The following is a 26,259-nucleotide window of genomic DNA, read 5'->3' as shown; positions in this document are numbered from 1 at the left end:
TTGAAGTACGAGGGAACCGGGTGGAGGTGCACGTTTGGACTTTTAAACCACAGGAAAAGAATGGAAGGACCACCGAAGTTGGATGTAGGAGCGTCACGGAGTCCCTTTTTTTTAACGTGGCTGCTCCGCGGTGACATTGGATTACTTTGATTTCATTTAAAAGTTAAGCTTCGAAATGGATGGATCATTCAATAGGTTTGTTGTGATCTTTGAGAAAGTGGCTCTTTAAACCCGGGACAGTGTGCCGTGTCACCTGTGGGTTGATGGCCTGTAAATCTGAATGTTTCTATGTTCTGTTAATTTAATACACCTTGTACACGATTACAGAGCCGTGCAGGATTTCGGGTGTGGAGTCCGTAAAAGGTACCACAGTTTCACAATTTATGGAGCGCTTGGGTGTCAGGATAGCGTTACAACCGCACCCCAACATATGCATGTAACGGAAAGAGCAGAATGATGCCAAAGATGCTACAATTATACCGTCAAGAGCTGGAAATTCAATCTAACATTTGCAGTTTTTATTAAGACAGGCTGTGAGGGACATTTTTATCTAACATGACTTAAAACTGGGGATTTAAAAAGATTAAGAAAAAAACAAAATGTGCTTACATTTGTAGAGTCGACACTACTTGTGAAGCCAGGCTGTGAACGAAGCCGACCTCTTGTGCTGTAAAGCGTTGAGGAACAGTATGGACACTAACTTTCTTGATGTTAACACTGCAAGTTTTTTTTTTTTGTTTGTTTTAAACTTGGACTTTTGTTTCGCAAATTTTAAACACAAAGAATACGTGTTAGTGTTTGGGGGGGGGCGCGGGGTTGGGGTTCTGCAGTCACAAGTGCAAACGTTAGAAGAATCTGGACGAGAACAGGCCATTCAGCCCAACAAAGCTCGCCAGTCCCTGCCAATGAATTCTTTTAAATAAAATATCGGGTTGAGTTTTTAAAGTTCCCAAAGTTTTACAAGGATAAGAGAACAAGAAATGGGGTGGAGGATATATGTATGTGTCACCGTAACAAAGGATCTGGGCATGGGAATAAAAAGAGAATATGTTAAAATATGAAATTACACCCTGTTGGCTAACCTGTCCATGAATATAAAGAGCAGAGGATGTTAGAATGTTCGAGAACAGGGCATTCAACCTAACAAAGCTCACAAGTCCTATTCACTAAATTCTTCCAAAATAACATTGAGTTTTGAAAGTCCCTAAAGTCTTACCGTCACACTATTTGGTCGCGTATTCCAAGTGTCTGTGGTTCTCTGGGTGAAGAAAAACTTCCTAATGCAAGTGTGAAATTTACTCTTAGTTTTCGATTGTTTTGCCGCATTCTTGCTGAACTCATCTTAAAATAACAGTCTCGATCCACTGTACGAATTCCCTTTATAATTTTACACACTTCAATCCTGTCACCTCTTAATTCCCTTTTGCTTGAACTGTAAAGCCTCAGCTCTTTTAATCTTTTTTCTCATAATTCATCCCCTGCAGCCCTGACATCAGCCCAGTCACTCTCCTCTGGACTAGCGTATGCAGTGTATGGGTTAGAGGAGTTGGCCGACATTTGTTTTTGTCAGCCATTTCAGAAAGGTAGTGAAATGCACACTATTGGAATCACGTCTATGAAAATAGTCACCATTTTATTGTAATGATTCTTACTATTAGCTGTGAAATGTGTACAACTTGTATCCAATATTTTACAAGGCTTTAACTTTAGTATTATTCAAAAGAATGATAATGTTAAAATAAGCCAAAATTTAAAGACACTGACAACAAAAAAAAAAAACAAACTGCAACAGATAACAGTCCAACGGGCAGAGTCCACTCCGCCACACTCGGTTTGTTAAGCTGTCACGCTGCGCCTACGGGCATGTGGTACTGTCTCCTACTTTGACCTGTCAGGAGATGTTTTATTCCCAGGGTCACCCAGGACCACTTCACCTGTAGTACTACTTAGCCCCTCACGGTCCCAACAGGTGATATACAGTCATATGAAAAAGTTTGGGAACCCCTCTCAGCCTGCATAATAATTTTCTCTCCTTTCAACAAAAAAGATAACAGTGGTATGTCTTTCATTTCCTAGGAACATCTGAGTACTGGGGTGTTTTCCAAACAAAGATTTTTAGTGAAGCAGTATATAGTTGTATGAAATTAAATCAAATGTGAAAAACTGGCTGTGCAAAAATGTGGATCCCCTTGTAATTTTGCTGATTTGAATGCCTGTCACTATGTAACAATGCTGATTACTTACAACACCAAATTGGTTGGATGAGCTCGTTAAGCCTTGAACTTCATAGACAGGTGTGTCCAATCATGAGATATAAAGGTATTTAAGGTGGTCAATTTGCAAGTTCTGCTTCCCTTTGACTCTCCTCTGAAGAGCAGCATGGGATCCTCAAAGCAACTCTCAAAAGATCTGAAAACAAAGATTGTTCAGTCTCATGGTTTAGGGGAAGGCTACAAAAAGCTATCTCAGAGGTTTAAACTGTCAGTTTCAACTGTAAGGAATGGAATCAGGAAATGGAAGGCCACAGGCACAGTTGCTGTTAAACCCAGCAGGTCTGGCAGGCCAAGAAAAATTCAGGAGCAGCATATCTGCAGGATTGTAAGAATGGTTACAGACAACCCACAGATCACCTCCAAAGACCTGCAAGAACATCTTGCTGCAGATGGTGTATCTGTATATCGTTCTACAATTCAGTGCAATTTGCACAAAGAACATCTGTATGGCAGGGCGATGAGAAAGAAGCCCTTTCTGCACTCACGCCACAAACAGAGTCACTTGTATGCAAATGGTCATTTAGACAAGCCAGATTCATTGTGGAACAAAGTGCTTTGGACTGATGAGATAAAAATGGAGTTATTTGAGTCAGAACAAAAAGAGCGTTGCATTGCGGAAGAACAACACCGCATTCCAAGAAAACCACCTGCTACCTACTGTCAAATTTGGTGGAGGTTCCATCATGCTGTGGGGCTGTGTGGCTAGTTCAGGGACTGGGGCCCTTGTTAAAGTCGAGGGTTGGATGAATTCAACCAAATATTAACAAATTCTTCAGGATAATGTTCAAGCATCAGTCACAAAATTTAAGTTACACAGGGGTTGGATATTCCAACAAGACAATGACCCAAAACACAGTTCAAAATCTACAAGGGCATTCATGCAGAAGGATGAAGTACAATGTTCTGGAATGGCCGTCACAGTCCTCTGACTTGAATATCATCCAAAATCTATGGGATGATTTGAAGCAGGCTGTCCATGCTCGGCAGCCATCAAATTTAACTGAACTGGAGAGATTTTGTATGAAGAATGGTCAAAAATACCTCCATCCAGAATCCAATCACTCATCAAAGGCTACAGGAGGCGTCTAGAGACTGTTAGATTTACAAAAGGAGGCTCAACTAAGTATTGATGTCATATCTCTGTTGGGGTGCCCACATTTATGCACCTGTCTAATTTTGTTATGATGCATATTGCATATTTTCTGTTAATCCAATAAACTTAATGTCACTGCTGAAATACTACTGTTTCCATAAGGCATGTCAGATATTAAAAGGAAGTTGCTACATTGAAAGCTCAGCCAATGAGAAACAAAAATCCCAAGAATTAAGAGGGGTTCACAAACTTTTTCATATGACTGTATAAAACAAAATTTAACTGGAGGTTGTATAATTATGCAAAACATAAACAACTATTCTCAAAACATAACCATGGTCTAAAAACAAACAGTGTGTAAGTGACTTCAATATCTTGACTAAAGACGTGTGTGCGCTGGCCATCAGTTGTAAACACTAATAAAGCAATGTACTGGACTTCCTACTGTGGCCAAATCCACAAAGAACTGATGCCCAGTGTTCCACTCTGACCTCTTTTCATGCACTATTTTGTTGTTACTGAACAATATGGCTTTCTGTACAATGGCATATAGCCAGCTCAATTTCTCATCCGCCTCCCGCAAGCTGGACCCAAGGACAGTGCAGAACTGCAACTCCCAGTCCAGCAAAGAAGCAGGATTACTTTGATTTGGGCCCAGCATCCAGCCCAACCAAATGACATTATCTACCCATACTGTACTCCAGCAACAGACACCTTAAAAGGACCACACTGTGTGGACAAGCAGAAGCATTAAGAACAGAATTCTCCCACACCACCACATTCACTGTAATTTAAAATATAATAGAACTACACTTTGTTAATGAAATGCTACACTGACACTATTACATCTATCCTAGGAAACCACCCCACTCTCAATGTGGAGTCGGCAATCGGACGACGGGTAGAAACCTAAGCAGGCTTAAGGACATAATGCACCGCAGCAGGGGAAATTAATCAGAGTAGAACTGTTTAAATAAATTATAAAGAAAACACGCAATTAATAAATTACAGCTTTTAAAATTTAAAGAAAAAATAAGCGTCATTATGAGGAATAAGAGTATTTCCACACTAGAAGTGGGCAGTCCCAGTCATGTGTTTAAAATAGTCTTTTTTCCAGTGCTCTACATTTTAATGTATGAAAAGCCCAGTAATTAAAACACCAGCATGTACATTTGTTTGGGCTTATTTCTTGCTTTTAGTGAATGCCAAACCCACTAACAGTCTCCACCAAAATTGAGAGGGCCATGAAGAAATGATACAAAGTAAAAAACAGGGTTGGAAGGAAGTATTGGCTTCACAATAAACACACAGCCAAACAAACAACTGCCTGCTGACTGAGTAAAACAAAGTGCCCATTGCTGTGCTCCAGTCCTGAAAGTCCTCTCCCTGAACCACCAGCTGATAACTCTGCCGTCATAGCAGTGACTGAGCTGTTGTCGTGGCTGAAAGAGGACTTACAATACATGTCTCACTTTCACATACAGAACAAAATGTTCCCAAAAAAAAAAAGAAATAGGAAAAAGTTAAAAAAAAAAAAAAATTCACACAAATAACCGCACACGCTCTGCAGAATTGAGTCCCACATGTTCTGAAGGTAAGAGAAGCTTGGCACACTCAGCCATCCCCACCGCAGGTCCAAAGAATCAAAAAATGACACCAAAAAAAAAACTGATTTTGATCATAGCATGACATCTAGTCCTTCTCTGTTCTCATGGAGTCCATTGTCTTCTGCATTTTCTCAATCATCCATAGTGGCACTCTGAAAGGCTTTAGCTCATCAAGCTTCAGCTCTGGGCAGTCTCTGAAGTTAAACAAAATAAACACGAGTGATGTGTTGTTCTTCACATTCTGTCACAAGAGAGCTCATATCTTGGTAAATTCATCCTGTAGTTTGTCAGCGCTTACCTGTAGTCATCACTTTGGGCCAGGTCTTGAACGTCCTCCTCAATGAGAAGATAAGCCTGAAAACAGAGTAAGAGAAAATGAATTTGGAGGCAGATGCAACATCTCCTCTACAATCAACCCTTCAACCTGGGGGACTTACAGTCTCAAGTCACTGCCTTCCATCCTCGGATGTATGCGGACAAAGACTTAAAGGATAAGTTCAGTATTTTCAAGTCAGAGGTATTTCTTTACATTCATGGTGTATATTAATTTGCCACGTAAAATGGTGTTCTAAAGTGAAGCATTTCTCTTTATTATATAAAAAAAATCCTGCGAAGCAACAAGACTTTTTGGAAGATTTTTTCAAATCCCACGACTTGAGACTCTGGCCATGAGATTTTTTCAAGTCACTCCCTCCTCTCAACCACACACACAGCAATCTCACCTCTCATTTGTGCGAATGCTTTTGTCGGACAGTTTCTGCTCTCTCAGCTCTTATAAATTTTAACGTTTTCCTAACTTTAAGTTGCCAATTAAAGAAGACGTGTTATGTCCAAATCTTATTGAAGAATTTATCACGAGGGGTTATCAACAGACAAAATGAGCACACGTGCAATCCTACCACAATGAAGTCAAACGAATTAACGCCAAAAATCGGTTACACGGCAGATTGGTTAAATGTGTATCAATAGACTACACTGAAACAGTTGGTGGTGATGGTGTGGAAGACGAAAACAGCAGCTTACAATATCCTGAAGAATATCTACAACCGTTAACACCGTCCAGTCTTCCACCAGCTGAATTACTGTAGAAAGAAGGATGTATCCAGGAAAGGTAATGTAGTACATCTTCAGGGGATAACATTACACAACAAAGGAGATCTTGATATGCCATTTGTATTAAAACGTTAACAGTTTCCTGTTAGAATAGCTTTAGCAAAGACAATTAACAAATCTCAGAGCCAAACATTCGAAAAAGTCGTTTTACTTAATAGAGAGAAAGAAACGAAACTCAATCACGGGCAGCTATATGTTGCATTGTCACAATGAATGTCCGAAAACAGAATCAAAATTCAATGCGATATCGAAGAAAAGTTAAATCAAAAAATAATTTTAACTGAAGATTTACAGTAAAAGTGTAAGTTTACAAAGTATTTGCATGTAAATTTCAAAGCCAAACAGAATGAAATCGTATTACACAACAAATAACTCTAACGCAACATGAAACATAATTTACTTTCAAATTATTACATTTTACTCTTTTTTAAATATGGTTAATTACTCGATGTAATGTAAAATAGTTATTATGCATATATAACAATTCCCATGAAAATAAAAATCTGTTTAAACTGTACAACCACATCCCCATACCCGAGCGACAAAACCACAAAGAGGCTAGCGTGTAGCGTAGGCAGGGGGGTTGGCGAGCGAAGTGAGCAGGGGGCAAAGCTCCCTACTTTTTATAAATTTTAAAAATGTCCGTTCTTGCAGTTTACAACTGGGCTTAAAGGTGAAGGACTCCACAGGTGATAGAAAAGCCTTAAAATGTCCACATTCAATTTAAGAAAACATGCCTTCCACATTTATGAGACATCCTTGTGTAAAGGAAAGCAAATTAGAAAACTAGTTTTATCATAGCTTCTTAGAAGTAAGCTGCCTATCGCCAACACAGGGGTCTCAGTGACAGATGACCAGTGAAATCCACAGAATGGGCCACTGACAAGTGATGACACTTTTGAATTTGCTGTCAGTTCCAGAAGGGAGAGGTAACTGATGGCTGAAGTGACCAATGAAATCCACAGATCCCAACTCCAGTCATGAGAGGAACTGGCACATGTGCATGAATCAACGCTCTTCTCTACACTAATATTATGGCATCACATTTTTATATATTTAATAAATACTAGGGGGCTCTGCCCCCTGTTCGCTTCGCCCACCCCCGGGATTGGTTTACCGGATAAACAATTTAAAGAGATTGTTATTTTCATGGGAATTGTTACATACAGTATGCATTATTTTCACTTTGTGGAGATGTGGATGGATCAACTGCTGGCTTTCTGCTGCTGCTGGTGAGTTGCGTGTTCTGCTTGTCGCGCTTTGCATCGATCATTTAAAAGCCTGTACAGCAGCTGTCCTTTTGCCACTTCGCGTCTCTGCCACTCGCATTGTGAGGGCAAGGGGGGCTGAACGTACGCTAAGGAGATGTGTTCGGATCATCTGCTGGCTTGCTGCAGGCTTGCTGCATGTTCTGCTTGTTGCTTGTCATGGTTTTATGAGTTGGGAGCACATGAAGTGTGTCTGCTAAAAGCATTCCAACAACTGCTAGGTTAGATGCCTGTGAACTTGTTTTAAATTGTTTGTAAGTAGGGCGTGACATGCAAAAGTCACCGCCTCACGGGTTTTGCTTCCTAAGGATGTTATGTCTAGTCTTGTGTATCGTCAAAGTGTCTCTCCGAGATGATCATGTCTCGTTCGCTTCGCTCAACCCCCCATGGAGACGCGCTACACTCCTGCCACTTCGCGTCTCTCCCGCTCGTGTTGTGAAGGGGAGGGAGCCAAACGCACACTAAGGAGATGCGGACGGATCAGCTGCTGGCTTTGTTCTCCTGCTGCTGAGGTGCGTGTTCTGTTTGTCGTGCTGCGCGTCGATCATTTAAAAGCCTGTACAGAAACCATCCTTCTGTCTCACATGATGTTAAAGTGTCTCTCGCGGGACGTCAAATTGTCTTCCAAGAAGATCACATCTCGTCTCCCTGGTCTCCCTGCCAAAATTTTTTTTTATAATAGAGAGATACAAGCAACTGCAGGCTCACATGTACATTATGCACAAAGACTAGTAAGGCTAGTGTGGTGAATGTCAAAATTAAAATTGTAAAAACTAGCTGACTGGTGTCCTTTAAGCCCCATTGTACGCTGCAACAACAGACAAGATATTTTTAAAATTTATTCTAGTCTCCTGTATTTTTCACTTGATCATATATTTTATGTGGCAAATATATACAATGACTGTGGAAAAGGAAAAAAAAAACAAAAAAACTTTGACTTGATAAAATACCAGATTCTCTTTTAATGCCGAGTATTCTTGCCACTAATTCTGTTTAACAGAAAATGAGGCCTACTTACCATCTTGCCCCCTGTAGCCCTCATGTGTTGCCTTTCTGCCAGCCAGTGCTTATCTTGAGGGTCTGCTGCATACTGCAATTAAAAAACTAAAACTGTCAAACGGAACAAAAATTCCCCTGGTTCACTTTGCAAAACTGTATTTAATGAAAGTGAAACTGACTAACAGGGACAAAGAGGTAGACAGTCAGCCATGTTTGTTTGACATTCATCATCATTTGTTGCTGTCTTAGCCAATCACACTTAAAATAAAATTGGATGCAATCACTTCCTAAAGCTGCCACAAAATGCTTTCCACTAACCACAAAGTCACTTCAGAACAACAGTGAAAGCTGAAAAAAGCAAAGGCCAAAAAGGTTAAGAAGACGCTTACCTTAAATAGATCTGCATGTTTGATATAAATCCTGCCTCTTGTACCACCCATTCCAAGAGCCCTAAAACAAACAAGTGACAGAAGTCTTAGATGACTACACATGCAATCATCGTTATACCCTGCTGATTGTTGTCCTTACTTATTTGCACGGGAGCCAAGCACAAAGGTGGTGTTCTCACTTAACCTGGTTGGATCCCACTTTTAAAAAAGAAAAAACAAACAGTTTACTTAAGAGGTTCTATGATTCTGCCGAGTACGTAGACCAAGAAACAAGGCCCTACCTTCGGTCCATCCCTCTTCAGAGGCTCAACTACCTTTGGCTTTGACCTACAGATTAAAACAGAAACACATAAGCAATAACGTGATAGTCTGAACTCAGAATGAGGCAGAGACAGACTGGTTACATAGTCCCATTCTACATAAGATAATTATATAGCCAGCTGAAATAGAATAACTCACAAGAATCCCACAGGCGCAACACGATCAAAACTGATGACTGGTCCAGGTGGACGACCTTTCCTCTAAAAGAAAATCATAGCTTTATTTAATAAGTGCTTTTCTGCCTTACTCCACACTGTCCGTGCAACGTGCCGCAGAGAGCTTAAACAACTCGGCACATCCACATAAAAATGACAAGGGTGAGCTTTCCTGAAGGCTTTTACTGGACATACCTCCTAAAATTAAATATATACAAAAGAAAAACATACAGGTATAGAACCAAAGACAATAAATAATGATTTACAAAGCAATACATAGCAGACAGTATACATTAAACAATAAAGCTTTAAAAGACACTTGCAAGGCGAGTGAATTCCACGGTCAGATCAAGACAAAGACATACCTTAAAGACACGCTTTGGACGTGATCGAAACAAGAGATAAAGGGGTGCCTACGTGAGACACATGGGGTGTATTGTATTGAAATGTTTATTATGGGGCCTACATGTTTTACGTGAGTTTCATAGACATTTATAACACCTCTGTGAGTGTGGGACGTGACTGACAGGTGTGTTAATAAATGACAAGACAAAGGGGGAGCACAGCTCGACAAATAACAGTAACAGCATGTGGGGCAGAACAAGTGCCATGCAGTTTAATTAAAATGCATGCAACTAGATTGCACAAGAATGGGCCACACAGCTCATCCTGTTTAAAGTGTTTTGTGGACCTTTCGCCCTGGTGTTACAAATCTCCCAATATTACCTTTTTTTGAATGGGACTTCCTCTCTGACTGGATTCCTCATCAATCTGTTTGCTACGCTGTATATTAGAAAGAAAAGAATACGCTAGAGTCTAAAAATAAAGTAAAATGTCCTCAAATATTTAAAAAGAACAGGTTAAAATGGTAGAAAAATCAGTGTCTAGAGTTTGATCGAAATTTTGAGAGGCTTTGAATGGCTGGAAACTTGAATCAGCTTTGTGCTGAAGGTACCCTTTAATTAAATAATAAAAAAAAAAAAATTAAAATGACTGCTATAAAGAAATTTGAACTGGATTCCTTACCTTCATCACCAGGCCATCAATGGGAGGCTTCACACTGGGTTTGTCACTGTCTGGATAAAGCTGTTTTGCCTGAGAGAAAAAAATCCTTATATTAAATGAGCTCTGAAAAATCTCAGTCAACCCTGAGATGTTATTTCTTTAGTGTATGGTGACCCTAAGAAATTCCGAGAATTGAGTACATCAAATAGCTACTCACGTGTTCCAGGCAGCTCCTACAAGTGTCCCGTATCAGTTGGTCAGCCTGCACCTCATCACCCACATTCTCCTTCACATTGCTGGCTGCTTTCTGAAAAAACTGTGACAACGTGACAAATGTCAACTGTTAGGGCACCGTTCTTTTCAGAATTATGACAATAGTCGTGACTTAAGTACACCTGCAGTTAGTTGTACTAAATATTTCTGAATGCACACAGATGTTAGTAAGCATGTTTTTGCCACATCACATCACAGCAGCAGGCAATGAAGTGGCCATTGATCTTTAGCTATTCTCACCTTCATGTATTTGCTAATGACAGCCTGAATGTCTTCATTAATGCTGGGCTGCAGTACTGACCTAAGTAAATCCATGGAGATGGAAGGGTCTGTGAAACTGAACACACAGGAAAAGAAATCTTTATTCAAATGAAAATATAATTGCACACTTGAATATATATATATATAAGATATAGGTAAGTGCATTGAAAATAAAAAATCAAAGCAGCGTTTCTGCTCGTCAAGGTCACTGACCAATCTCTTTACTGAAACTGATGAACCATGAAATACTGGCCAACAAAACAGATTGAAAAATCCTCTCCTGCTTGTAAACTGTGAATGTATAAATATACCGCAAACATTCCTTAAATGAGCAGGCCAGTGAGAAGGACAAATTACAATTTATAAAAACTTCTTATTAAAACTATAACTAGACCATTTTATATGTAGTGAGTGCAGACTGTTACCACTACTGCCTGTACTACAACCTAAAGATATTATAAGTGAATTTTATATTTATTTTTTATGTTTAATAAAGCATTCTTGACATTTAGATGGACCACAACAACTTTTATTATACATTAAAAACAATATAATGCCACTTTGAAATTTACTTACGTGCTTACAACTAGAGGTGGGCGGTATGACAAAAATTCTATATCACGGTATTTTTCTAAATTATCCCGGTTTCACTGTATTCTACGGTATTTTTTTCCTCATGAATGAGTGGATGTTAACCACATTTTCCACTGCAATTACTGCAGTAGACTGGCTAAGAATAACCTATTAGACTGTTATGAGAATTGTATATCGTACAAAAAGACATTTTAATGTGCACACAAGTATTAATCCAGGTTTGCATAGCCCCATAAAGCGATACTTTTCAAGGGGGTGGCACTAAAGAGAAGGAAGCACATTGCATGACAGATGCAGTCAAATATAGAACCTTTAATTGAACAAATTTTGCAAAAGCTTAAACTATGATTTTGACACCATATTTTTAACCATCCAAAGAGGCATTTAGACTTAGTAAAATATCCAGAGGTGTTTGTCAAAAGTTGGATTGCACTGAACATGTCTTAGAAAAGGAATAAATAGTAAATATTTTTTGTAAACCAACTACACTTTCTGTTAATGTTAACAATCTCTGTCCACTGACACGTTAAAGTGACTTTTTAAACAATTTTACCATCATTAAACTGCATAATATTTAAACTAATAAATAATAACAATAAAATACATAATAGTATTACTGATAGCTGCACCATTACTTCAAAGCTTCAAGCCCAGGTGCATTACACAGTATTCACCAAATTACAATAAAATAAAACAAGTGCAACTTGGTGATGACATCTTTACCAACTGTACCATCATTTAGGCAAACTGCATTAATATGGACCTTGCTTCAAGCTAAGCTATATGCATAAATAATAAAAACTGCAACTTGCATTTATAATGCTGTTTGTGGTATAGCCCTATGGAAGCACATTAGGGCCACTGTGAAGAAAAAAACAAACTATATGTCGAGAATAAATTCGACATGTTGACTATGTCAAGATTAAAGTCGACATTTCCACTTTATTCTCATAGTTTATTTTATAATTAAAGTAGAATGTTGTAAACTAAACTTCATCCTAAAATCAATGTCTAATTTACTAGATTTTCTCAAACCCCGTCACAAGTTAATGCAGCACATCAAATACTTTGTGTTAAGTGTTTCCCAACCCAGTCGTTAATCACTACGCTTCTTAAACTGACTTCCTCCGCACTAAGAGCAGGCGCCTGCAGCAATCACCGCACAGAATCCATTCACTTCATGATATTCCTGCTCTCTACCTAAACCCCAGTTCCTATCTTTCCTTTTTCTTTCTCCACATTACCAATCACCACACGATAAACGTCTTTGTGAGATTAAAACTAGTTATTAACTTAGCCAACGGAGTGTTCAGAACTTTAAAAATATCTTCGTTATACATGTTTAATTATGCCATCCATTCAGAGTTGCGCCCATCTCTGAACGAGTCGTCAGCACAGGATGAATACAAGCAAAACATACACTAGCAAGTACAAAAACAAGTACAACTTAGCTTGCAGTATTATCCAGTAGTATAGAAACAGTATTTACACATCTGATCTTTTAAAACTAAAGTATCTCCAGGCGACGGACGTGACTCCTTTTTTTCGGCAAAAGTTCTTCTGTTCATCATGTTCAACTTTTAGTTCAGTTTCAGAATGCTCTCTGTCCATTTTCACCGTGCGGCATACCTATGCTACCACCCACTATTTGGTAGTGTAGCAGTGAAAAAGGTCCCCACTTGAACAGTTTCCCGCTGCGCCATGTTCCGAACGTCGTTTAGGCAATTTAAACAGGTGTTGCGGTATAAGAAAAATCCATATCATAAAAAAAATAAAAAACGGTTTTCGGTATGAACCGGTATACCGCCCAGCACTACTTACAACTTACTATTTTTAAAAAGTCACTGGCTCAACCTTCTGCTATAAAAATTTGTAGTCTCTTGATGTAAAGCCACGAATATGCACTTAACCATATCACCCACCTTCATTAGGTTAAATTTACTTGTCAATATGCGATCACACTGGGAAATCATTGTACACAAATCAGTGTGAAGGCAAAAAAGCTTTCCCAAAAACTGTGGAAAAGAGCTGTTGACAGACAGAGGTCAGGTGGGAATTAAAAACTATTTAATAGGCATTGAAAATTCTAGTTGTCAGGAAAGTGAGGATACAGAATATTAAAAGAGTAAGCTGTCTCCCAGCATAGCATTCAAGCAAAACTAACTGGTGGAGAAAGAAGCCATATTTGAAAAAGGTCATATGCATTCCTGTCTAGAAACTGCAAAAAAAAAAAAAAAAAAAAAAGGCATAGGAGCTTCCATAAGAATAGAACTTTGTGGTCCAATTAGCCAAAAACGGAGTTTTGGCTCTATGGCCTAAAGCATCTCCCATATTGGAAGTGTAGCATTATATTTCAGGATTGGCATGAGCTGGTAACAGAAAGTACAATGGGTGGAGCAATCTACCATACCCAAATGAACAGCAAACTGAAAGGTTTTGCTGTCTACTGCTTTACATTTGTATGAAAGAAACAATTTGTCATTTTCAATCTATTCTCAGAATCATGCTGGAAAGCTTCTTTTATATGGACTTCCTTATGGAATTATTTTTTTTCTTTGAATGCACATAACCAGACATAAACCAACCTATACTGTATACAAATAAACATGTTATATAGTAGTAGCAAACACACACATATACAGTTCATACACACATTTTATATATATCTATATATCTATATCTATATATACATATATATATATATATATTAGTACTGTGCAAAAGTTTTAGGCAGGTGTGAAGAAATGCTGTAAACAAAGAATGCTTTCAAAAATGAAAGTGTTAATCATTTCTTTTCACCAATCAACAAAATGCAGTGAATGAACAAAAGAGAAATCTAAATCAAATCAATATTTGGTGTGACCACCCTTTGCCTTCAAAACAGCATCAATTCCTCTAGGTACACTTGCACACAGTTTTTGAAGGAACTCAACTGGTAGGTTGTTCCAAACATCTTGGAGAACTAACCACAGATCTTCTGTGGATGTAGGCTTCCTCACATCCTTCTGTCTCTTCATGTAATCCCAGACACACTCGATGATGTTGAGATCAGGGCTCTGTGGGGGCCATACCATCACTTCCAGGACTTCTTGTTCTTCTTTATGCTGAAGATAGTTCTAAATGACTTTAGCTGTATGTTTGGGGTCATTGTCCTGCTGCAGAATAAATTTGGGGCCAATCATACGCCTCCCTGATGGTATTGCATGATGGATAAGTATCTGCCTGTATTTCTCAGCATTGAGAACACCATTAATCCTGACCAAATCTCCAACTCCATTTGCAGAAATGCAGCCCCAAACGTTCAAGGAACCTCCACCATGCTTCACTGATGCCTGCAGACACTCATTATTGTACCGCTCTCCAGCCCTTCGTCGAACAAACTGCCTTCTGCTACAGCCAAATATTTCAAATTTTGACTCATCAGTCCAGAGCACCTGCTGCCATTTTTCTGCACCCAAGTTCCTACGTTTTCGTGCATACTTGAGTCGCTTGGCCTTGTTTCTACATCGGAGGTATGGCTTTTTGGCTGCAACTCTTCCATGAAGACCACTTCTGGCCAGACTTCTCCGGACAGTAGATGGGTGTACCTGGGTCCCACTGGTTTCTGCCAGTTCTGAGCTGATGGCACTGCTGGACATCTTCCGATTTTGAAGGGTAATAAGCTTGATGTGTCTTTCATCTGCTGCAATAAGTTTCCTTGGCCGACCACTGCATCTATGATCCTCAACGTTGCCCGTTTCTTTGTGCTTCTTCAAAAGAGCTTGAACAGCTCATCTTGAAACCCCAGTCTGCTTTGAAATCTTTGTCTGGGAGAGACCTTGCTGATGCAGTATAACTACTTTGTGTCTTGTTGCTGTGCTCAATCTTGCCATGACATGAAACTGTCTTCCACAACCTCACCTTGGTAGCAGAGTTTGGCTGTTCCTCACCCAGTTTTAAGCCTCCTACACAGTTGTTTCTGTTTCAGTTAATGACTGTGTTTCAACCTATGTGTGACACTGATGATCATTAGCACCTGTTTGGTATAATTGGTTGATCATACTACTATAGTAGTATACATACTGACTATAATCCTACAAAATCTCTGACTTTGTGCAAGTGTACCTATGAGAATTGATTCTGGTTTGAAGGCAAAAAGTAGTAACACCAAAAATTGATTTGATTTAGATTTTTCTTTTGTTCGCTCACTTTGCATTTTGTAAATTGATAACAATAAACAATCATTATATCTCTGAAAGCATTCTTTGTTTACAGCATTTTTTCACACCTGCCTAAAACTTTTGCACAGTACTATATACAGTATTATATATATATATATATATATATATATACACATAGACATATGAAAAAGTTTGGGAACCCCTCTCAGCCTGCATAATAATTGAGTCTACTTTCAACAAAAAAGATGTCTTTTATTTCCTAGGAACATCTGAGTACTGGGGTATTTTCCGAACAAAGATTTTTAGTCAAGCAGTATTTAGTTGTATGAAATTAAATCAAATGTGAAAAACTGGCTGTACAAAAATGTGGGTCCCCTTGTAATTTTGTTGATTTGAATGCATGTAGCTGCTTACTGCATTACTGATTACTTGCAACACCAAAATGGTTGGATTAGCTTGTTAAGCCTTGAAATTAATAGAAAATCATGAGAAAAGGTATTTAAGGTGCTCAGTTGCAAGATGTGCTTCCCTTTGACTCTCCTCTGAAGAGTGAGTGACAGCATGGGATCCACAAAGCAACTCTCAAAAGATCTGAAAACAAAGATTCTTCAGTCTCATGCTTTAGGGGAAGGCTACAAAAAGTGATCTCAGAGGTTTAAACTGTATGGAATGGAATCAGGAAATTGAAGGCCACAGGCACAGTTGCTGTTAAACCCAGCAGGTCTGGCAGGCCAAGAAAAATTCAGGAGTGGCATATGCACAGGATTGTGAGAATGGTTACAGACAACCCACAGATCATCTCCAAAGACCTGCAAGAACATCTTGCTGCAGATGGTGTATCTGTACATCATTCTACAATTCAGTGCATTTTGCACAAAGAACATCTGTATGGCTGGGTGATGAGAAAGAAGCCCTTTCTGCACTCATGCCACTAACAGAGTCACTTGTTGTATGCCAGTGCTCATTTAGACAAGCCAGATTCATTTTGGAACAAATTGCTTTGGGCTGATGAGACAAAAATTGAGTTATTTGGTCATAACAAAAAGCGCTTTGCATGGCGGAAGAAGAACACCGCATTCCAAGAAAAACACCTGCTACCTGCTGTCAAATTTGGTGGAGGTTCCATCATGCTGGGGGGCTGTGTGGCTAGTTCAGGGACTGGGGTCCTTGTTAAAGTCGAGGGTTGGATGAATTCAACCCAATATCAACAAATTCTTCAGGATAATGTTCAAGCATCAGTCACAAACTTGAAATTAAGCGGGGGTTGGATGTTCCAACAAGACAATGACCCAAAACACAGTTCGAAATCTACAAAGGCATTCATGCAGAGGAGAAGTACAATGTTCTGGAATGGCCGTCACAATCCTCTGACTTGAATATCATCGAAAATCTATGGGATGATTTGAAGCAGGCTGTCTGTACTCAGCAGACATCAAATTTAACTGAACTGGAGAGATTTTGTATGGAAGAATGGTCAAAAATACCTCCATCCAGAATCCAGACACTCATCAAAGGCTACAGGAGGCGTCTAGAGGCTGTTATATTTGCAAAAAGGAGGCTCAACTAAGTACTGATGTAATATCTCTGTTGGGGTGCCCAAATTTATGCACCTGTCTAATTTTGTTATGATGCATATTGCATATTTTCTGTTAATCCAATAAACTTAATGTCACTGCTGAAATACTACTGTTTCCATACGGCATGTCATATATTAAAAGGAAGTTGCTACTTTGAAAGCTCAGCCAATGATAAACAAAAATCCAAAGAATTAAGAGGGGTTCCCAAACTTTTTCATATGACTATATATATAAATGCAGAATGTTTAGTGGGGTTTGGTGGTGCCTGTGTTGTGTTTGCTCCCTGTGTCAGTGTGGGCTTTCCTGCCACATCCTAAAGTTGCATGTCAGGATCATTGACAACTCTAAACGGCTTCTGTATCAGTTTGTGTGCACTGTGTACCTCTGCAATGGACTGCTATGCCAATCAGGGATGTTTCTTTCCTTGCGTTTAATGCTGTCATAGGAGAACATCAGGTAGGCTGCAAAACCTGAACTGGCACTGCATCATAAAGCAGGACAATACTCTCATACCAGTAAGTTCAAAGAAAATATATTTAATACTGCAGAATAATCAAGACACTGTCTGGGCTTGAATTCAATATACATGTTCTAGAAGTATTGAAAAGATCCATTCATGTTCAAAAACCAAATTAAAGCAGTTTATCAAGGAGAAATGGATCAAAGCTCTTCAATAGTGAGACAATATAGGGAGAGTTTAGTTGGTGTTAGCTTATCTAAATAAACTGTAACCAGTTTCCAAATACAAAGCCTTAACCAGTAAGCCACACTGCCTGTCTTTTATCCGTATATACTTTTAAGTTAACCATTCCAGATTTAAAAAGTTATTAAAATTCTCTTAAGTAGAAAATGTGACAAAAACCCAATGAGTAACACTTTGTTTGTTCTGTTTAAGTACAGTAAACTGTCTACCAGTGTGTCACAAGAGTGCTCTTTCTTATTTCCTAGAAGCACTAAGAGATGTGAATCAGAGGTGTGATAGAGCAATAAATATAACAATGAAAACATAAACAGCAGTAGGACACAAGTAAAACCATGATTAAGAACAGCCATTAAGTAACAGATTTACTTTTTTTTTTTTTTTGCCTTGATGACCTCAAGTATTAACCTTATGTACTACGTACGTAACTGCATTTATGAAAGTTACAAATCTGATCTTACCTTACTGCCATTTGAGATCGCCTTCCCCTTCGATGAACCTGTCTGTGCTTGATCATGATGTTCCATGGGTTCTATAAAAAGAAACAAAAAACAGGAAAATGAAAAAGTGTCAACAGAAGGCTTCATGGACTCCCCAGTGCCAGGTGCTTCCCAAGTTTATATATTGGCTATGCCAAAATTTCAATAAAACTTGTAGGAGCCATCATCTTAGCATACCAACTACAGATGATTCGCTCACTGAAAACATTAACCAGACTTCCCGAACTTCAAGTTTTACCGGCCTCTCCCATGATCCTCAAATTCAATGTTATCAAATTCCAGAATGAGAACGTCACATTGTAACATCATTTTCCATTTATCATGGACTACTTTAGACTCCTCCTCAGCCCTTCTTATTGCCTGCCTTTTGCTGCGCTACACTAACTACAGTAATCCCTCGCTATATCGTGCTTCGCCTTTCGCGGCTTCACTCCATCGCAGATTTTATATGTAAGCATATTTAAATATATATCGCGGATTTTTTGCTGGTTCGCGGATTTCTGCGGACAATGGATCTTTTAATTTCTTGTACATACTTCCTCAGTTGGTTTGCCCAGTTGATTTCATACAAGGGACGCTATTGGCAGATGGCTGAGAAGCTACCCAACTTACTTTTCTCCCTCTCTTGCGCCGAGTTTCTCTGATCCTGACGTAGGGGGATTGAGCAGGGGGGCTGTTCGCAAACCTAGACTATACGGACGCTCGTCTAAAAATGCTGAAAGATTATCTTCACGTTGCTACCTTCTGTGCAAGCTGCTTCCTGAAGCGACATGCTGCACGGTGCTTCGCATACTTAAAAGCTCAAAGGGCACGTATTGATTTTTCACTGTTTGTTTTTATCTGTCTCTCTCTCTCTCTCTCTCTCTCTCTCTGCTCCTGACAGAGGGGGTGTGAGCTGCCGCCTTCAACAGCTTTGTGCCGCGGTGCTTCGCATACTTAAAAGCCAAACAGCCCTATTGATTTGTTTGCTTTTGTCTCTCTCTCTCTCTCTCTGACATGCTCTGCTCCTGACTCGCACTCCTTTGAAGAGGAAGATATGTTTGCATTCTTTTAATTGTGAGACGGAACTGTCATCTCTGTCTTGTCATGGAGCACAGTTTAAACTTTTGAAAAAGAGACAAATGTTTGTTTGCAGTGTTTGAATAACGTTCCTGTCTCTCTACAACCTCCTGTGTTTCTGCGCAAATCTGTGACCCAAGCATGACAATATAAAAATAACCATATAAACATATGGTTTCTACTTCGCGGATTTTCTTATTTCGCGGGTGGCTCTGGAACGCAACCCTCGCGATGGAGGAGGGATTACTGTACACCAGTGCTCCGCAACCGGTGTGCCACGGCACACTGGTGTGCCTTGAGCAGATACAGGTGTGACGCGGTCAAATTAGACAGTTTTCTAACTAAATAATATTTCAACAGTCCTCCTTAGAAACACAATAACGAGAATACGTGCAATGAAATATTCGCGTAAATAGCCTTTTAAAGGTTTCATAATGTTATGTGTCATTTCTCTGAAATAATAAATCCCATCGCCTGGTGCCTGACACCTACGACGTAGGCCTTACGTAGTCGCCAGACAACTCCGTAGTATTCTTTGATAGGCAGATCGCTCCATGCCCTCACCTAGATTCAATTCAAGCCGACGTATTAGTCGTGCTACGTCGCATTCACTCGTCTTGCGACAGTAGTTATCGTTCATTACTATTAGTTGTGTTGCTGAATTGTGTATGATTAACGTTCTTCGTGTGATTCATATTTAGTTTTATACCCCTTTAAATATGGATAAATTTTTACATGGAAAAGATTCGTCTTCACTTACAGATGATGAAGAACCCAGCACAAGTGTTGCAAAAAAAAAAAACAAAGAAGATTGTAAAAAGGAAGTACAACGAAGACTACATTCGATATGGATTCTCGTGGTGTGGTGACGAAACGGCTCCAAAGCCACAATGCATCATTTGCGGTGATCAGCTATCAAACGAGGCAATGGCACCCAGTAAACTAAATCGCCATCTAAATTCAAACCATCCCAGTTACGCCAAAAAAGACAAACAACTCTTGTGTTAATTAAAAAATGATAAGCGGTCATGCTTAAAAGATCTTGACCAAGAACTTCGGGTTGCGCTGTCAAATATTGAGCCGAATATAAAACTTTTGTGTTCATTGAAACAGGCGCAGGTATCACATTAATCAGTCATTATGTTATAATAATTATTAAGATTGCATAAAAGTAAATATATGTATACTTAAAATATATGTATACTTAAAATAAATGTATACTTAATAAAAAATGAAAATTTATTGTAAAATTTGTGTATTAAATTAATATCTATATATCAGTGGCTTAGCTGGAGATCATGTTGACCCGGGGCGGTGAAAAATTTGACGCCCCAAAGCTGAAAGAAATTTTTTTTTGCGCCTCTTCAAGGAACAAAAAAAAAAAAGGGAACTACCGTAGTTTGGACGCCCCTAAATAGCTGGCGCTCGAAGCGGACCGCCACACCTCCCCGCCCTAGCTACGCCACTGCTATATATTTTGGCTTTTGATGTGCCGCGGAATTCTAGGAAGAAATTTGGTGTGTCGTAGGTGAGAAAAGGTTGCGGAGCACTGCTGTACACCACAGTCCCGTAATGAGAGATGCAGGGGAAATAAAAAGGAGTGTGGATGTTGGCATCTGCTGTACCATTGTGTACCTTTGCATCAGCCACCACACCTAGCAACCTGTGTTCTGGCGCTTTGACCTATTTTTAGATTCTACTTCACACAATTTATGTATTATCATTATAGTCTTCAGGTGAAAGTTCTGCTAAAAAATATTTCATACTTTTATCTAAACGATTGTCACTTTGAGGTTGTGTCTTGCTCCTCCTGATCAACCACCCACCGGGTGTGCACAGCTAGCTTCACCTTATAGGATGACGTGCCACACTGCTGTCCCATAACTCAGACAAGCAGGTGTCTGAAGGCAGTGCCATTTGTATGCTAACATATTTACAGTTTTACCTTTATCCTCATCACTTTCATGGTGAGAGCATTTAAAATTAGCACTAAGCTGTGTTTTTTTTTTTTTTGCTTCATTTTACTGTTTAACCCTTTACTTACTTTATAGGTCCTCAAAGGCAAATTTAGGTATTACACAAGCTCAAAGATATTAAAACAACAAAACCCCTTCCTCAAAGATCCACAAACCACACAAAATTCTTTCCAAAGTCAAATTATACTTCTGATATGGTTCAAGAAAAAGAAAAAGCAGTTACAGTCAGAGAGAAGATATGCAGAGCATTATTTATAATGGCCATTAGTTTTTTTCTTCATCCTTTCCTACGCTACCAACCTCCAGTGGCTCCAATGTGCATCCAATAATTGTGCCTGTTGATTCTGCAAGCCTCTGTTAAAATGCCTTTAACCCACCCACCAGGACTCCACAGCATTGAACAGAAGAAATTTCACATATGAGAGGAGACCATTCAGTCCCATCAAGACCATCTGTTTAGCTAATAGCTTAGCTGTTCCAATATATCATCCAGATTTTTCTTGAAGGTTGTCAAGGTTTTTGCTTCAAGTCCATGTCTCAGCAGTTTGTTTAAGAGTCTCACGACTCTTTGCGTAATGAAGTGCTTCCTGGCTTCAGTTTTAAATGCACTTCCCCTAAATTTCTACTGATGTCCTCGATTTACAAGATTCATCCTTCAGTTGAAAGAATGTGGCTGGGTCTACTTTATCATTGCCTTTGAGGATTTTAAATACCTGGATTAGGTCCCCATGCAGTCTCCTCTGCTCAGCTTCAACTTTATTGTCATATGTACTCACTACCATGAAAATCTTATTCTCTGGGTCCTCCAGCAATAAACAAAAACACATCAGGTGCAAAAAAAGCAAAAAAAAAAATCCAACAGAAATAAGACCGCACATGCAAATAAAGAAATGATTCAGTGTAAGCTCTGCAGGTATATGTTCTCAAGAAGATCTTCCATCCTCCAGATACAAGCTAGCTTGAGGGTAAGGGAAGTGGATGGGTTTTATTTACAAGCCTGATGGCATAAGGACTACACAAGTGTAATTCTCTGCGTCTGTCAGAGTAGGACGTGTCCTTAAGTCCTGGGGTGCACTTGGTTTCTCTCCTCTGTGCAGCTTCAAGTGCTGCTATGTACATCACATGGGCCATCATCTGATTATAAAACATGCAAAGAATGTCAAGTCAAGCTTATTATTATGTGTAAATAGTACAACGGGATTGTTACTTGCATGTCTCCTTAGAACACTTTACAATAATAAAAAACTGTGTTAGGATATAGTGGATTGGAAAATGACATGACTAAATTAAAAAGGTATATGCTCTTTGATATACATATAAAAAATACAAACACACACAACTATGTGAAAGTCTTAGGCATGTGCGCAAAAATGCTACAACCTAGAAAGTGAAGTAAGGGTGTGACCACCCTTTGCCTTCCCTTAGGTCCACTTGCATGCAGCTTCTGAAGATATTCACATGGTCAGCTGTTCCAAGCCTCTTGGAGAACTTGCCACAATTCTGCTAGAGACTCTGGCCATCTTCCTTGCCAGGTTTAATAATCTTGTATTTCATTTTATTCACTTGTTGCTTTGAATCATATCCCTGTCTACTTTGCAAAATGCTCTGTAATGGTGTGCTTTGGGAACCATCAGCATTCCTCCCACGACTTTCCTCGGTATTCTCGTGTGTCTGAAAATCTCTTGCCTGGTGCTTCCTCTCTGTCAATGCAATTTATTTTTGTATAGCCCAAAATCACACAAGAGGTGCCGCAATGGGCTTTAATAGGTCCTGCCTTTTGACAGCCCCCCCCCCCCCAGCCTTGACTCTCTAAGAAGACAAGGAGAACCCCCCCCCAAAAAAAGCCCTTATAGGGAAAAAGAAAAAAATTGATGGAAAAGGCAATTCAGAGAGAGACCAAAATTTCCAGGTAGCTTGGGTGGGCAGTAGACATCAAAAAAGGGGGTAATTACAATACACAGAACAGAACACAAATAATTTTCAATAAAATAGAATAGTGCAATAGAAATATTACAAGTACCGAGCAGAATCACCTTCCTGTAAAACTATGTCATTTCAAGGTGCCTTGGATGCCTCCTGTCTGCTTTTTGACCAGCAACAATGGGTAGACGGCCCCCCATTACCCAGTGTGAAATCATAATTCACATTTCTGTGACTGCGACTCAGGTTATGCCTTCTTAGTACTTAGCAACCCAACATTGCTCAGTAAGTTATTCACTTTGTTGTCACTGAAAAACAACACATTAAACTATGTTTTGTACAAACAAACAAAAAAGTCGTAATCAAGAATTGAACTTCACACCACCTAACGTATTGTGTCATCATCCCTACCAAAAAGCCACCAAAGCCAAACTGAGCGATCAGATTGTCAGAGAGACTACACACACACATAAAGTAGCGTGTTATTATATAGGAGAAGCTAGATTGTTGGATAAATAAACAGACAAAGGACACGGTACATTCCATCTATTTCATAGCACAACCTTCTGTATCAAATGTGAAAATGATCTGCAATGCTATAAAGTAAAACCTAATTCTTTACAGGATTAACGTCAACTGATTTTATTTTGAAAAAACGGTAATTTAAGCAAGGATTACTCCAAATGATTTGGCATCTTTAATTAAAAAATATGGAAACTAATTGTATTGCTTTTAATAAAAAAAATCACTGTTTCCACCATTGTATTAATCTCATACATTAAAAGCTCTGCAAGCCACGGACCTTGAGCTTCTGATTACATCGCGTTCGTTCCGATGTTACCTAAAAGGGAGATTTTGTGACGAAACTGCTCTGTAATTTATTGCAAGTTTCATACCGCCGTGAGCATCAACACAAAGCTGTATCTCGCCATGAAAACCGCACACATCCTCTGTCAATCGATGTTTATTTTATATAGCGCTGTGAAGACTATGCATGAGAAACCATCAATAAAATACAGCACAATCAAACATCCCCAGTTAATTTAGAAACAACACCAGAACAAATGTTAACAAGAATATTTTTGGGGTAACCAAAACCACTTAAACAGAAACGATGAACCAGTACAGGAAAAGGAACCGAATATGCAAGGAGTATATGAGAAACATAAACTGCCCCTGCAGCTGCCGTTTCTGTTCCCTGATACCAGCCATAGTCGTGCTACTTCCGGAACTACGGCTTTCTGATGCGCCTATTATCCTCACTTTGTGCAGTCCTCGCGGCGCCCTCGACTGTCACCCCACCTCCCGGCTTATTGTCGAGGCCTTAAAAACACGTTGGCTCTTACCAAAGATAACTGGTGCTGGTGCTGCTCTGCAGGATCCTCCTGTAGCCAGTTACCTCTTTCATCACTTCTGTGAGCTCCCATTATTGCTGTCCGCTAAATAGCCAAGCTCCCTAGCAGTGCCTCAACAGCCAATACTCCACTGTTACGGAAGTTGTCGAATGGGATTCGCACAAAACCACCTTAGGACCGCTCACAGCAACACTGTGCACGCATGCGTACAATGCTTCCCGGGAGCATCTTTTGAGGGAGGGGTTATAGACAAGCGTCGCCATTTCTCATCGGAGCTCGTACTTTTAAAATGTATATGAACGTCCAATAAATGGCACGTCTAAAACCTCTTTTTGTTCAGTGGTGTAACACCTGCGCACGTTAGACGTTGCTCATAAAGCAGATTTTTCTACATAATAGAGAAAATGAAATATAGTATATGCATAATGATTTTTAGTATGAATCGTTGTTATTGTAATATATCTATGATTTTACACATAAATTTTAATGATTTAGTGTTCCTGCCATATGCTTTATATTTTTATATGATAATAAAAACTAATATTGTAACACGGGCTCCATAGCTCAGGGGTTAGAGCACTGGTCTTGTAAACCAGGGGTCGCGAGTTCAAATCTCGCTGGGGCCTCACCAAAATTTTCAAAACTTCTTTTTAACATGTTCAAGTAATTATCTTAATTACCACACTTGAAATACAACTACGTGCTTAATGTATAAAAAAAGACCCTGGAAAACATCGGAAATCATCGGTCGCCTACTTGAAGCCGTAATTAAAAGGTTCAATTTTGTTTAAACGCCTTATTCGATTAAACAATTAAAAAACGTTTGCAAAACACATGGAACTTATAACGTGAAATAAAAAAAGTTACCACCATATACATAACATACTCAAAATCTTTCCGAAATACATAAAACCAAATTTGCTTGGCCCTGGGCTCCCCCGAGCAGCCATGAGTCGAGGTAATTCTTGGTAGCGAAAACCAATCAGATCGCTTTCTGCTACCAAAATTCTACCAAGAATTGAAAGCTCGGGCCAATCGCAGCCCGTATCGGCTACCAAGAATTGGCCAATGACGGCTCGGTCGGCTACCAAGAATTGGCGAATCACGGCTTGTGTTGGCTACCAAAACTCGGAAAGGGCGGGCCAGCCTCTTGTCAGTTAATGTCTTCTGCAAAAGCTTGTTCGAGTACGCACACAGACGCTTTGCGATTTGCGTTTCATTTTAAACTTTCTAAAAATGTTACTCACGAGTGTCGGTTTGTACAGATATATTTACATTCACGTACATATTTTTGAATGATTTTTTTAAACATTCTTGGTGCAGTTTATTACATTTATTAAATATGTGTGCAAAACGTGTAAAGACAGATATAATAATGTATAAATATAATAAACATTGAATTGTATAATCATAGTTTCATTTTTTATACTTAACACTAATTTCACAAATCGTTCATATCAATGCTAATACAGAATAATAATAATTATAGTTATACTCTATATTAACATTGATGTTAAAAATATGCTTATAAAATAGACCTACACCTTTAAAACTCGATTCTAATCGTGCTGTAGAACAGCATATTATATATATATATATATATATATATATATATATATATATATATATATATATATATATATATATATATATATATATAT

The 26,259-nt window shown here is 39.0% G+C and overlaps 1 protein-coding gene and 1 non-coding gene across 3 annotated transcripts; one reads left to right on the top strand and one right to left on the bottom strand.

Moving 5' to 3' along the window:
• Positions 1-822: 822 nt before the first annotated feature.
• LOC114659470 (deoxynucleotidyltransferase terminal-interacting protein 1) lies at positions 823-24,797 on the bottom strand. Of its 2 annotated transcripts, XM_028811979.2 has the most exons (13): positions 24,590-24,797; positions 18,250-18,320; positions 10,737-10,833; positions 10,441-10,539; positions 10,245-10,313; positions 9,945-10,001; positions 9,202-9,263; positions 9,024-9,069; positions 8,882-8,940; positions 8,743-8,803; positions 8,373-8,444; positions 5,272-5,327; positions 823-5,167 (listed from the first exon to the last, which is right to left on the bottom strand). In XM_028811979.2, exons 1-13 carry the CDS (start codon positions 24,668-24,670, stop codon positions 5,059-5,061), a joined length of 939 nt encoding a protein of 312 aa, XP_028667812.1. In that variant the 5' UTR covers positions 24,671-24,797; the 3' UTR covers positions 823-5,058. The 2 variants fall into 2 exon arrangements, with proteins under 2 accessions (XP_028667812.1, XP_028667813.1); XM_028811980.2 differs by lacking the exon at positions 9,945-10,001.
• Positions 24,798-25,151: 354 nt separating this feature from the next.
• Positions 25,152-25,224, top strand: trnat-ugu (transfer RNA threonine (anticodon UGU)). The gene has a single exon. It is a non-coding gene; the product is annotated as a tRNA-Thr (tRNA).
• The last annotated feature ends 1,035 nt before the right edge of the window (positions 25,225-26,259 follow it).

The sequence above is a fragment of the Erpetoichthys calabaricus genome, chromosome 10, assembly GCF_900747795.2.
Source record: "Erpetoichthys calabaricus chromosome 10, fErpCal1.3, whole genome shotgun sequence".
Classification (NCBI taxonomy): domain Eukaryota; kingdom Metazoa; phylum Chordata; class Cladistia; order Polypteriformes; family Polypteridae; genus Erpetoichthys; species Erpetoichthys calabaricus.
This window is presented reverse-complemented; position numbering and strand designations above follow the sequence as displayed.